At 45.4% G+C, this 13,115-nt stretch overlaps 1 protein-coding gene across 1 annotated transcript in view; it reads left to right on the top strand.

The window, feature by feature from the left end:
- HUNK (hormonally up-regulated Neu-associated kinase) overlaps window positions 1-13,115 on the top strand; it is a 124,044-nt gene that overhangs the window by 88,924 nt on the left and 22,005 nt on the right. Inside the window, exons 6-7 of the mRNA XM_050786060.1 lie at window positions 1,933-2,068; window positions 8,218-8,380. Coding sequence (XP_050642017.1) covers window positions 1,933-2,068; window positions 8,218-8,380 — 299 coding nt within the window. The remainder of the gene's footprint in view (window positions 1-1,932; window positions 2,069-8,217; window positions 8,381-13,115) is intronic.

Raw genomic sequence — 13,115 nt, 5'->3', positions numbered from 1 at the left:
GTCAAGCAAGACAAACCGTCTGCATTTTGAAGTCATCCCTGACATTCTTTGCCTATATGTGGGTATGCTGTATATTCTCCTACAATTTGGTAGCCTTAGAAGAGCCTTCATGGGCTGAGTGTGGTGGCTCACACACTTAATCCCAACACTTTGGGAGGCTGAGGCAGGAGGATCGCTTGAGCTCAGGGGTTTGAGACCAGCCTGGGCAACTTGGCAAAACCCCATCTCTACCAAAAAAATTAAAAAATTATCTGGGCGTGATGGTGCATGCCTGTATTCTCACCTACTTGGAAGGCTGAGGTGGGAAGGTCACCTGAGCCAGAGAGGTCAAGGCTGCAGCGAGCCATGATCGCACCTCTGCACTCCAGCCTGGGCGACAGTGTGACACTGTCTCCAAAATATAAAAAATAATGAATAAAATAAATACAAAATAAAAGGCTTCATGTGCATTATAAACGCATTTTTACCTCTCATACAGTTGTCTCCATTGTTATTATTTTAAAGTATGCAAATATTCTGCTTAGAGACGAATTAGCTTATCTCTAGTGCTTGAATGGACAACAAGTGCTCTGTAAATATTTGTGAAATGAAAGGAAACCCAGGGCATTTAAAACATTATTTTTGGCCAGGCGCAGTGGCTCACGCCTATAATCCTAGCACTTTGGGAGGCCAAGGCGGGTGGATCACGAGGTCAGGAGTTCAAGGCCAGCCTGGCCAAGATGGTGAAACCCCGTCTCTCCTAAAAATACAAAAATTAGCCCGACGTGGTGGCAGGTGCCTGTAATCCCAGCTACTCAGGAGGCTGACGCAGAGAACTGCTTGAACCCGGGAGGCAGCCTGGGTGACAGAGCGAGACTCCGTCTCAAAAACACAACAACAACAACAACAACAAAACATTATTTTTCCCTGGGATGGAAGGAAAAGGGGTTGTAGGGGTTTTATAGGTTTTCAACAGTTTCTCGTATCTTTTCCTTACACACTGTGCTCAGCATGACTAATGTGATACAGTGAACTTCAGGTGGCTTGAAAAAGAAAGACAAAATATATTAGCATCCTGTCCATCTAAGCAGTCCCTAAGAGCCCCCTAAGAGACAGTGCAAAAGGAGGCACCCATCAGGCGGACATGGGTTCACAGTGTGGTTTTCACTAGAACTTTTTACACAAACTAGGATTTTAAAGTCTGGGTCACTAATGCAGAGGTTTCCTAACACTTTAACAAAAACGCGTGGCGCTCTGGTGTCTTGACAGCCTGATTGACTGCGCTGGGTGGGCGTGGGCTCTGTGCAGCCTGGGCGAGGCATCATCGAGTTTGGAGAAGAGGTGGGCGGCCACACAGAATGGCTTTAAAAGAAAGGATCAGAAAGCAGGACCTCTCTGGCCTCTTGAGACTCTGAGTGTCCTGTGGTCCCCAGTTGGGAGGTCTAACTTAGGATGCCTGTACACTGCTGGCTTCTCCCTGAGTACCCAAAAACCTTCCTTGCGAGCAGGCATTTTCTGTTTATTTTCTTTCGTTCCTGCAAGCCTGTCAATAGAACATCCTTTGGGCTCACCTATAAGCAACAAGAAAAGGCCACAGGTTGTCTTGGGAAACACAGGGGATGGGGAGACCCAAACTGGTTCTTGCTTTATCATGCACCAGTTGCTCCCCTTGGACAGAGAACTTAAATTCTTTGGATATGTGGTGTGTATTTTTTAAGGAGAGAGAGAGAGGGAGAAACGGGATTTTTCACACCCCTCCTGTCTGAAGGGAGGTGGGGCTGAAACCAAGCTCTATGAATCCTTGAATCAGAACCCTGCCCAGAGACCCAGAGATCACCCCAGCAGTGGCTCGGGATGGGCAGGCGAGGTGGCGAGTCCCCTGTGTTGGTGGCTTTCACTGGTGTCTGCGTTCAGCCTGTAACATGCGCACGTTCTTTCCCGAATGTCTCCCAGGTGCCATCAGTTTCCTGCGCTCTCTCCTGGAACCGGATCCTGTGAAGAGGCCAAATATTCAGCAGGCACTGGCGAATCGCTGGCTCAATGAGAATTACACGGGCAAAGTGCCCTGTAATATCACCTATCCTAACAGGTAATTTCGTGTACCCAGAGGGACTCCTCGGGAGAGATGGGGCCTGTCCTGTGAGCCCCGAGCAGTTCCGGACAGAAAGCTGTCCGTGACTGAAGGAAAAGCCATGTTCTCTCTTGGCTATCTCCCCTTCCCACTAACACCCACACCCACACATCCACAAGAGGAAGCGTAGACAGGACCACCGTGTGCTGTTGTGCCCTGTACCCTGCAGGGTCACCTGGAGGAGGAGTGAATGGAGGCTGACATCCAGGCTTTGAGGGTCTGCGTCTTCCCAGGGGGTGCCTCTTTCTAGTTCACACAAAGGGACCTTTGAGACTAGCTGTGGCTTGAGTGTGTGTGTGTGAGAGAGAGACAATGTCTATGTCTGCTTGGGTCTCCGTGTGCATGGTTGTTGTGTCTGTGTGTATGTGTTGTGTGTCTGTTTCTGTGTGTAAATTTGTGTGTGTGTGTAGGTCTTTGTTTTGTTTTTTGATACACAGTCTGGCTCTGTCACCCAGGCTGGAGTGCAGTGGTGTAATCTCAGCTCACTGCAACCTCTGCCTCCTGGGTTCAAGTGATTCTCATCCCCAGTCTCCTGAGGAGCTGGGATTACAGGCACGTGCCACCACACCAGGCTAATTTTGTATTTTTAGTAGAGATGGGGTTTTACCATGTTGCCCAGGGCTGGTCTTGAGCTCCTGACCTCAAGTCATCCGCCTGCCTCGGTCTCCCAAAGTGCTGGAATTTCATGTGTGAGCCAACGTGCCCAGCCAGTCTTTGTGTGAATGTGTTTGCGTGTGTGTGATCAGCTCACGAGCCCACCTGCCAACATCAGACAGAAACACATGGGATCACCCCTCCCTTTCCAGACCACCCTTAGATGCCTTCTTCTGTCTTGTTCTTGATGTTTATTTCAGCCCTAAGACCCCTGCTTTAAAATGTGGGAGGCAGGAAGGAAAGGCATAGGAGTCACTCATTTCAGGCCGGGTGTTCCCGTGGACTTTCTGTGAAGGCTCCACTTTATCAGTTTCCATGAGGAGGGTTCTTTAAGCAAAGTTTGCAGACAGGAACCCACAGCATAGGAGCACTGACAGGTTCCCTGTGGCAGCCCATGCTTCTCTGTGTTGGTACGCTAACTACAAATTCAAAAACATTTCTTTTTTTTTTTTTTTTTTTGAGACAGAGCCTCACTCAGTCACCCAGGCTGGAGTGTAGTGGCATGATCATAACTCGCTACAGCCTCCACCTCCTGAGCTCAAGTGATTCTCCCACCTCAGCCTCCTGAGTAGCCGCGACCATAGGCGTGAGTCACCATGTCAGGCAATTTTTTCTATTTTTCTGCAGAGAAAGGGTTTTGCCATGTTGCCCAGGCTGGTCTCAAACTCCTGGGCTCAAGCGATCCTCCCGCCTCTCAAGGTGCTGGGATTATAGGTTTGAGCCACTGCGCCCGGCAAAAACATTTCCTTGTATATTTTTTTCTACTCCTTTGTCCTGTTTCTAACTAACCTGAGCAAGGGAATGAAGGCCCTTATTTTGGCTGTCTTCATGCAAATAAGGAGACCACATGGGCTCAGTACCTTCTAAGACTGGGACCCACCTTCCTTCTTCGTTTAGAGCTGGGGTGTCTTGTACGTTTGACCAGGCTTGGATGAAGGCAGGAGAACCACTGACCCAGAGGGGCAGATGGGAGACTGAAAGGGCAGAGAAAAGGGTGTCCTGTGTAGTCATAGTTTCAATGCCTAGAAAGGTCTAGAAACACCCGGCAAGCCTTATGAAAGCTGAAATGCTGAGTCCTTCAAAGAAGATGGCCAGGCAGGGCTCTGCTTGGGATGGAAGCTCTAGAAAAACTTTAAAGGGGCGTGGGAGTCTGCATCCACACTTCAGTGCCAAATTTACACTCACCGTGCCCAGAGAGGAGGTGGTTTCACTCTGTTGCCATCTAGAATTCTAGCATTTGGCTCATGGGAGATAATTTAAACAAAGTCTAGGTGACTTAGGTTACCAAGGGAACCTGGAAATAGATTGCTGTTTTCCAATAACAGCTCGATGTGGGCCAGGATCTGAAACAGACACCAGAAATACTACTCTAAAGCGAGGCAGGGAGCAAAGCTGAAAGGACCTTGCCTCATTATCTACACTCATGATGGAGAGCAGCACGCAGGTACGCTTTCTGTTAAAGGAGGGGGCCTTGGTGGTGGCCACGTGAGTCATTAAGCTCATGTAATCACCGCCTAAATGAGTATAATCAATCCACTCAATGCGGCAGCTGCTGGAGAAAGTGGAGCTGGTGTGAGAAAGACGGTGTTTCCCCTCCTTGCTGGCTGCATCTTCATTCACAAAGAATTAGGAGGCGACATCTCATGTTTGTGGCTTTCCCACAGTTTGCAGACAGACCTTGATAGATTAAAACATAAATTCAAACTCCTATCCTGTTGTTGCCAGATTAGTGTAATGGTTTTTGCATTTGGACTTGGTCAGCAGCATGGTGGCTGCACATGAAGCTGGTTCAGTGGACTGTAAAACGGGCTGAGATCTCGCGTGCTAAGGAAAACAGCACTCCGTGTCTTCTGTTTATGCGAGGCCCATTGCTCATTTCATGCTAGAGGCAAATCAGTGTTTGGTTTTTAAGTAGTGGAACCAGAATTATTCTTCTTTATTTTTCTTTTTTAAGACAGAGTCTCGATCTGTCGCCCAGGTTGGAGTGCAGTGGCACAATCTCGGCTCACTGCAACCTCTGCCTCCTGGGATCAAGCGAGTCTGCCACCTCAGCCTCCTGAGTAGCTGGGACTACAGACATCCACCACCATACTTGGCTGATTTTTGTATTTTTAGTAGAGACAGTGTTTCACCATGTTGCCCAGGCCGTTCATAAACTCCCGGCCTCAAGTGATTCGCCTGCTACAGCCTCCCAAAGTCCTGGGATTACAGGCATGAGCCACCACTGTGTCTGGCCTGGAACCAGAATTCTAAGCTGTTGGGGGAGGTACATGTTGTTTACAGTGTTTATTTTGAAAAACCTTTATCTTTAAGACAAAAAAATGTGTTTTTTATATTTATTTTTCTGGTTTTACTGGCCTGTAGATAAAGGGAATGAGAACGTACAAGCAGAGAAAGGGTATTTTCTTTATAAAGTATATTTTGTAGTTTCCCAACATACCTGGCCCCAGATGTATTTTAAGTGTTGTCAATAGTTTCCTTTTGAGAAAGTAAGGAAAAGAAAGGTCTCACATTTTACATCACTCTTCTGTCAAGCCTTCTCCTGTGAAGTCATTTCAGCTGCCAAGTTGATCTCTAAAAGCAAAGAGGGAAATGTCTTTGAAAGTAAATCTTTTATGAATAAATGTTTGTGCCAGTCAGTCAACAGATGTTTGCTAGGTGCCCGGCTCCCCTGCTGATTCAGGTGCAGACCTTTTTTTTCTTTTTTTTTTTTTTTTTTGTTTGAGACAGGTCTTCCTTCGTAGCCCAGGCTGGAGTGCAGTGGCGCAGTCACAGCTCACTGTGACCTAGAACTCCTGGGCTCGAGCAATCCTCCCACCTTAGCTTCTATAGTAGAGGGACTGCAGGCATGTGCTGTCATCCCCAGCTAAGTGTTTCTCTTTTTGTGGTAGAGATGGGGCTTTTGCTGTGTTGCCCAGGCTGGTCTTAAACTCCTGGTCCCAAGCAATCTCCATGCCTCGGTCTCCTAAAGTGCTGGGTTTCAGACATTTGTACAGAGCCAACCTTGCTGCCTCTTTCTGTCTCCCTGCAGGGACCTGGACAGTCTCTCCACCCCTCCAGTTAGCTTTGGAACTGGTGGGAGGGGAGGAGGTTACAGGCAATACAAGACAGAATTAGACCAAATTAGATCCATGGTATCAAAACAGATTGCGTGTAAATTTGCGCGATTCAGATAATACCTAGTATTCTGGAACGTTGTACCATTCTCTGTGTCATCCAAACATGCAGCCATATACAGATTCGATAAGTGATACTGGACAGCACCAGGTTTATGCATTGTTTATTGGAAAACGTTCAAACTATTCCTCTCAGTCCAGAGTCAGTTGACCATTTACATTATGGCAGAGCTCGTTTTTGAAGATGCTGGACATAAAAGGCAGAGATGGGGTGTCTGCCCCTGTGCATACCCCTCCTTTCCAGTATACCCCAGTATCCTTTCCAGTATACCCCAGTATATATGGGGTATACTGACCTTTCTTCAGAATACCCCATGCCCTCTGGGGGTGCCCTGCTCTTGGGGTTCCCAGGTATTTCCAAACCACTGTTCACTCTGCATTGTTTTGATAGACCTCAAGTAGTTATTTTAAAAAATGAACATGTTATTAATATACTTTTTAAACCAGTAATCATGCCCATCCCTCTCCCACCTGTTATCTGGAATGTGTAATTTCGTGGCAAACAGGAATGAGGAAGGCTGATCTCACTGTTTGTTGGGTGTGTTTTCATTTGTTTGTTTTTTGGGACGGCACTTAGGCAAATGGAGCAGAGGGAGAACTGATGTAGGTTACACCGACTGGTGGCAGGCAATGGTCAGGAGACCGTGTTCTGCTCTCGGTGCCCCTGCCAGCCGGCCGTGTGAACTGGGCAAGTTCTCTTCCTACAGGAGAATTTGCATCGTCTCCTCTTCTTTACAATTATGGGGCTACCCTGTGGGGTTTCTCTGGGCATTATAGCTCTGAGGTTCCATCCAAAATGTCTTCAGACCCCTTGACATGGAGGCTAGCAGCTCTCCAGCCAGATAAGCTTGCTTTCTACTTCGATTGCCCTCTTTGTATTACTTTATTTATTTATTTATTTATTTATTTTAAACTTTAAGTTCTAGGGTACATGTGCACAACATGCAGATTTGTTACATATGTATACATGTGCCATGTTGGTGTGCTGCACCCATTAACTCATCATTTACATTAGGGTATATCGCCTAATGCTGTCCCTCCCCCTTTCTCCCATCCCACGACAGGACCCAGTGTGTGATGTTCCCCACCCTGTGTCCAAGTGTTCTCATTGTTCAATTCCCACCTATGAGTGAGAACATGTGGTGTTTGGTTTTCTGTCCTTGCGATAGTTTGCTCAGAATGCCATCATTCTTTGTATCACTCTTAAGGGATGTAGAATGTTCTTTTGACACAGCCCCACTACCAACACACACACTCCCTTAGAGCCCTCCCCCTGGTTTCTCAGTCTTTGTAGCCATTGGATGATGGTGATGATGATGATGATGATGGATGTATCTGTTTATTTGGGAAGCAGTGAGCCTCTAGACATTGAACCCAGCTGCTGGTTCTTAATTCTAGGGCTGTCACTTCCTGTCTCTGTGACCCTGGGCAAGGTACTGACTGCATTGCTGTGGGCTTTGGTTTCCTTATCTGTAAAGTTGGGATAGTGATAGTACCTACTCATAGGACTATCAGGATGACTAAGTGAATTTACATTCTTTCTTCCCCACTGGGAGGGTGAACAAATGAATGGGTAGATGAATGAAGCCTGGTATTTCTTTGCCAATGTGTCCCAAGGAGTTTATCGTCACAGTACCCCTGTGAAGTAGCTTTAACTGTCTTCCTCTGAGAGCACCCCACTTTGCAGCTGAGCCCTGGACCCCCCATGTAAGAACTTACGAGCTCTTTCTGTTCCTCTAAACATGATCTGGCTAGTTCCTGAATACCTTCCTTTTCCACCCCAAAAACTAGAGTCCAGGTGGCTTCTGTCCATGGCAACAAATACATTTTAAGGAAAGAATGTGTGATCATAAGGAAATCTGGGGGACAGTTGGGAGATTTAAATATAATCCGGGTATTAGCTAATATTAAGTGATTATTAAAATTTTATTGGGTATGTTGATGGTATTGTGGTTCTGCAGGGGACATCTTTGGATTTTGAAGGTGCACACTGAAGGGTTAAGGGGTAAAGTGTCATGATGTTTGTAATTTAAAATACTTCAGCAAAAAAAAAATGCAAGTATGGCAAAGTGATCACTGGTACATCCAGATGATGGTATACGTAAAGTGATTGTACTATTCCTCCACTTTTCTGAATACATGAACATTTTTAAAATAGAAACTCAAGTCAATGAATGAATGAGTGAATGAATGAAGCTGATTCTACCCAGGGGGTCTGTGTGGGACTCTCCGTGAAGGGCAGGGGTGACTGGCCCTCTCTCTCTCTGCGCCTGGCAGGATTTCTCTGGAAGACCTGAGCCCAAGCGTCGTGCTGCACATGACCGAGAAGCTGGGTTACAAGAACAGCGACGTGATCAACACCGTGCTCTCCAACCGCGCCTGCCACATCCTGGCCATCTACTTCCTCTTAAACAAGAAACTGGAGCGCTATTTGTCAGGGGTAAGTGCGACCCTAGAGGCGGTCATCTCTGCTGTCTGTGGAAAAAAGAGCTCCTACACCCAAAGTGTTTCTCAGTTACTGACACTTGATCCAAGCTGCTAATTTAATCTAATGTGAGGCTGAGTTTTCTGAATGTGGGATAAAGTCATAGCTAAACCTGCTTCTCAGGGAGTGCCTTTTATCTGCAATGTTTTTCAAATACTCTCCCACCAAGTTAAGCCCTGGGCAGAATTAGGAGGGATTCAAGCCTCTTTTCCCTTCAACAGCTTCTGTGTTGCCTTTTTGTTGTTGTTGTTCTGCTGCCTCTTAGCTCTTCGGGTTCCCCACGCTGTGGGCATTGGAGGGTTCTCTGGTCATAAAACTTAGGTAGCAGTGCCTCCTGGGCATTTGTCTCTAAACTATGGTACTATATATGGACTTCCCTGGCCTGACTCTGACACCTTCCCTCAGTCAGAGTGTCAGAAAGTCCAAGTGTCCAGTGTCACCTGTGAGGTACATTTGGAGTTTCCACAGCGTGGGGTGGATGGTGGGACCGTGACACCCTGTCCCCTTCATCGTTTTTGCCACAGGCAGTTTCTGTGTGCCTGGGTAAGGGAATGTATGTGCCTTAAATCGTCTCTCTCCAAATGGACAATGGCTTAAAAAGAATTCTGCAAATTGGATCCAAGACGATATGGAGTCTGCATATAGTAGCTCATGCTTTTACTCAGAATGGTGGGTGCTGACCAGCTCTAACAGAGAGTCAGCTGAAGAAATTCAGAATTGCCAGGAAGCCCATCTGAAATTTTACTGAGTGTTCATGGTCACGAAGGACCATCTTCACCCTGGGCCTGTTGCAGCTTGACATCTGATGACGTGGAGTTGTCACTGTTAGGAAGACGTTTACCATCCAGAATGTGTGCTATTTGAAGTCATGTGATAACCCAATATGTCACCAAATTTTACTAGAAAATAGGCTTAGAAACCTTTCTGAGGTTTCTGTATGAGAGCTAAAGATGAAAAATCTACCAGCAGTTGGGGAAATGGTATTCTCGCTGGCATGGTGGAGATGGCCAAATTAATACCCAGAGGACAAGGTGGTCTGTGTGTGTCTTTTGTTAGCAAATCGATTTGGGAGCCATCTAGAAAACATTACTGAACAGACGAAGATGCTCCTTGGGAGGTTGGTTAAACATTTGGATGAAGGTACAGATGTTTCTGAGCAGATTTAGCTCAGAATACTGGCCAGATTTTGCTTCCGCAGGAAATTATCCACAGAACTACTTTTTTTTTTTTTTTTTTTTTTTTTTGTGAACCACCAAAGGAAAGATCTACATGAGAAGAAATACTTTCAACAGTAAAAAGCTTTAACAATGTTTTATGGAGGAAAAAACGTGCTCTGTACGATAGGGTGGCACCTCTTTGATGGGGACAGAGTCAACGCTTTGAGTTAGATTTCACAGATGGTGTCACGGTGGCTGCCTTCCTCATAGAAGGCTGCTGGAGAAGAGATGTCAAATCCAGAAAGACAGGACTTTCAACATATAGTATATTATTTATTTTATTTTATTATGTGTTGAGGAGAGATTAAAAAAATCTCTTGTATCACACAGCAGTTCTCTGTTCTCTCATCACGAGGAACATAAAAGACATGCTGGACTTGAAGTTGCTTCTCTCTCATTTCTCTTTTTTTAATTTTTTTTTTCTTTTTTTTTTTTTTGAGACAGAGTCTCACTGTGTCACCTAGGCTGGAGTGTAGTGGGATGATCTCGGCTCACTGCAACCTCTGCCTCGCAGGTTCAAGTGATTCTCCTGCCTCAGCCTCCTGAGTAGCTGGGACCTCAGGCACGTGCCACCAGGCTTGGCTAATTTTTGTATTTTTAGTAGAGATGGAGTTTTGCCATACTGGCCAGGCTGGTCTCAAACTCCTGACCTCAAGTGATCCTCCTACCTTAGCCTCCCAAAGTGCTGGGATTATAGGCGTGAGCCAAAGCACCTGGCCCTCTTTTTTTTTTTTCTTTTGAGATGAGGTCTCACTCTGTCTCCTAGGGTAGAGAGCAGTGGCATGATCTCGGCTCACTGCAACCTCTGCTTCCTGCGTTCAAGCTATTCTCCCACCTCAGCGTCCTGAGTAGCTGGGACTACAGGCATGCACCACCATGACCGGCTAATTTTTGTATTTTTGGTAGAGACGGGGTTTTGCCATGTTGCCCAGACTGGTCTTGAATTCCTGAGTTCAAGCAATCTGCCCACCTTGGCCTCCCAAAGTGCTGGGAATACAGGTGTGAGCCACCATGCCCCGCCTCATTTCTCTTTTGTAAAAAGACCATATTCCCCAAACTTCTTTCTCATACTTTAAAATTTCTATTTATTATATATCTTATAGTGTACATGATATATTCATACAATGTTACATGCTTATAATTTATAAATGCATATATTGTAGGTGCCTGCTTACAAGTTTTTCACACATAAGGGATCAGGGTCATACCATTTGGACACCATCATGCTATAGAGGATAAAAGTTAAGAATTTAAATAGTCTTCAGATAAAAGGAAGAAAAGAGGGTTAATGCACTGATTTTCTTTTTCAGGTGATGAATACTGTTCAAAACTTAGTTATTCAAATGTGTTTTCATGAAACTGACTATATCATAAAGTTCATGATTTCACTTATTAGAGAATGACATTGCTACTCTCCCAAGTAAGTTCACAGTTCCGAACACTGTTCTTTTGGTGGAACTAGTTCTTCGGGTGCTGACCAAGTAAGACGGAGGGGTCTTCGGTTTTAAAAACCTTTCCTATAGTTACTTCCACATTTAGAGATACAAGCTTTGGTCAGTCACGCTCTTCTTAAACAATCAACATAGCTCATGCCAAGCAAGAGAGACATTTTGTCTGAAGCTTTTTTTGTCTTTTCAAAACAAAACAAAACAAAACAAAACAAAAAGAGTCTTACTCTGTCGCCCAGGCTGGAGTGCAGTGGCACAATCATGGATCACTGGAGCCTCGACCTCCTGGGCTCAAGCGATCCATCTATAGTCCCAGCTACTCAGGAGGCTGAGGCAGGAGGATCACTTGAGCCTGGTAAGTCGAGGCTAATTTTATTTTTTGTAGAGATGGGGTTTCGCCATGTTGCCCAGGCTGGTCTCGAACTCCTGGGCTCAAGTAGTCCGCCCGCCTAGGCCTCCCAAAGCACTGGGATTACAGGCATGAGCCACTGCGCCTGGCCTAAAGCTCTTAGGCTGTGTCCTGATGTGCCTGGATGTATTGCCAGCTGCTGCATTTCTGCCTGTCTCCTTTGCCCAGTATCAGGGCTGGGAGTGTTGCAAAGCAGAGCAGGGCTTTGTCTTCTGAGAACATTCTCTGGAAACTCAGCTGGTGTCATTCTAACTGGAAAAGGTTTGGGGGTAGTTTTCAATTAAATTTATTTAATTGACCAAAAAAATTGTATATATTTATCCTGTGCAACATGATGCTTTGAAATATATATACATTGTGGAATGGCTAAATCAAGCTAAATAAATATGTATAACCACACAAATTTATCATTTATTTGTGGTGAGACCATTGAAAATCTACTCTCTTAGCAATTTACCAGAATAAATACACTGTTATTAACTATAGTCACCACATTGTTCAATAGTGTCTTGAATTTTTTTCCTCCTGTTTAACTGAAATTTTGTATCTTTTGACCAATATCTCTTCTGCCCACTTCCCCCAACCCCCTTCAGCCCCTGGTAACCATCATTCTACTCTCTACTTCTATGACCTACACTTTTTAGATTCCATGTATAAGTGAGATCATGCACTATTTGTCTTTCTGTGCCTGGCTTATTTCACTTAGCATTATGTCCTCTAGGTTCATCCATATTGTCAAAAATGACAGAATTTCTGCCTTTTTTAAGGTTGACTAGTATTCCATTATATATATGTACCACACACTTTCTTTATTCATTCATCCGTTGATGACACAATAGCCATTTCTTGGCTATTGTAAATAATGCTGCATTGAACATGGGGTGGGGGTGCATATGTGTCTTCAACATACTGATTTCATTTCCTTTGGATATAGACCCAGATGTGGAATTGCTGGATCATATAGTAGTTCAACTTTTAATTTTTTGAGGAACCATACTGGTTTCTATAATGGTTGTACTAATTTACATTCCCACCAACAGTGTGCAAAGGTTCTTTCTTCTTCATATCCTCTCCAACATGTGGTATCATCCATCGTTATGATAAAAGCTATTCTTACAGGTGTGAGGCAGTATCTCATTGTGGCTTTAATTTGCATTTCCCTTATGATTGGTGATATTGAGCAATACCTATTGGCCATTTCTTTTTTTTGAAAGGGAGTCTCACTCTGTCCCCAGGCTGGAGTGCAGTGGCGTGATCTCAGCTTACTGCAACCTCTAGCTCCCGGGTTCAAGCTATTCTCCTGCCTCAGTCTCCTGAGTAGCTGGGACTATAGGCGCGCACCACCATGCCCGGCAAATTTTTGTATTTTAAGTAGAGACAGGGTTTCACTATGTTGGCCAGGCTGGTCTCGAACTCCTGACCTTGTGGCCCACCCGCCTTGGCCTCCCAAAGTGCTGGGATTATAGGCATGAGCCACCACACCGGGCCTAAGTCGTCTTCTTTTTTTTTTTTTTTTAAGATGGAGTCTGGCTCTGTCACCAAGCTGGAGTGCAGTGGTGCGATCTCGGCTCACTGCAACCTCTGCCTCCTGGCTTTAAGCGATTCCCCTACCTCAG

This window comes from Macaca thibetana, chromosome 3, assembly GCF_024542745.1.
Source record: "Macaca thibetana thibetana isolate TM-01 chromosome 3, ASM2454274v1, whole genome shotgun sequence".
In the NCBI taxonomy this organism is placed as follows: Eukaryota; Metazoa; Chordata; class Mammalia; order Primates; family Cercopithecidae; genus Macaca; species Macaca thibetana.
This window is presented reverse-complemented; position numbering and strand designations above follow the sequence as displayed.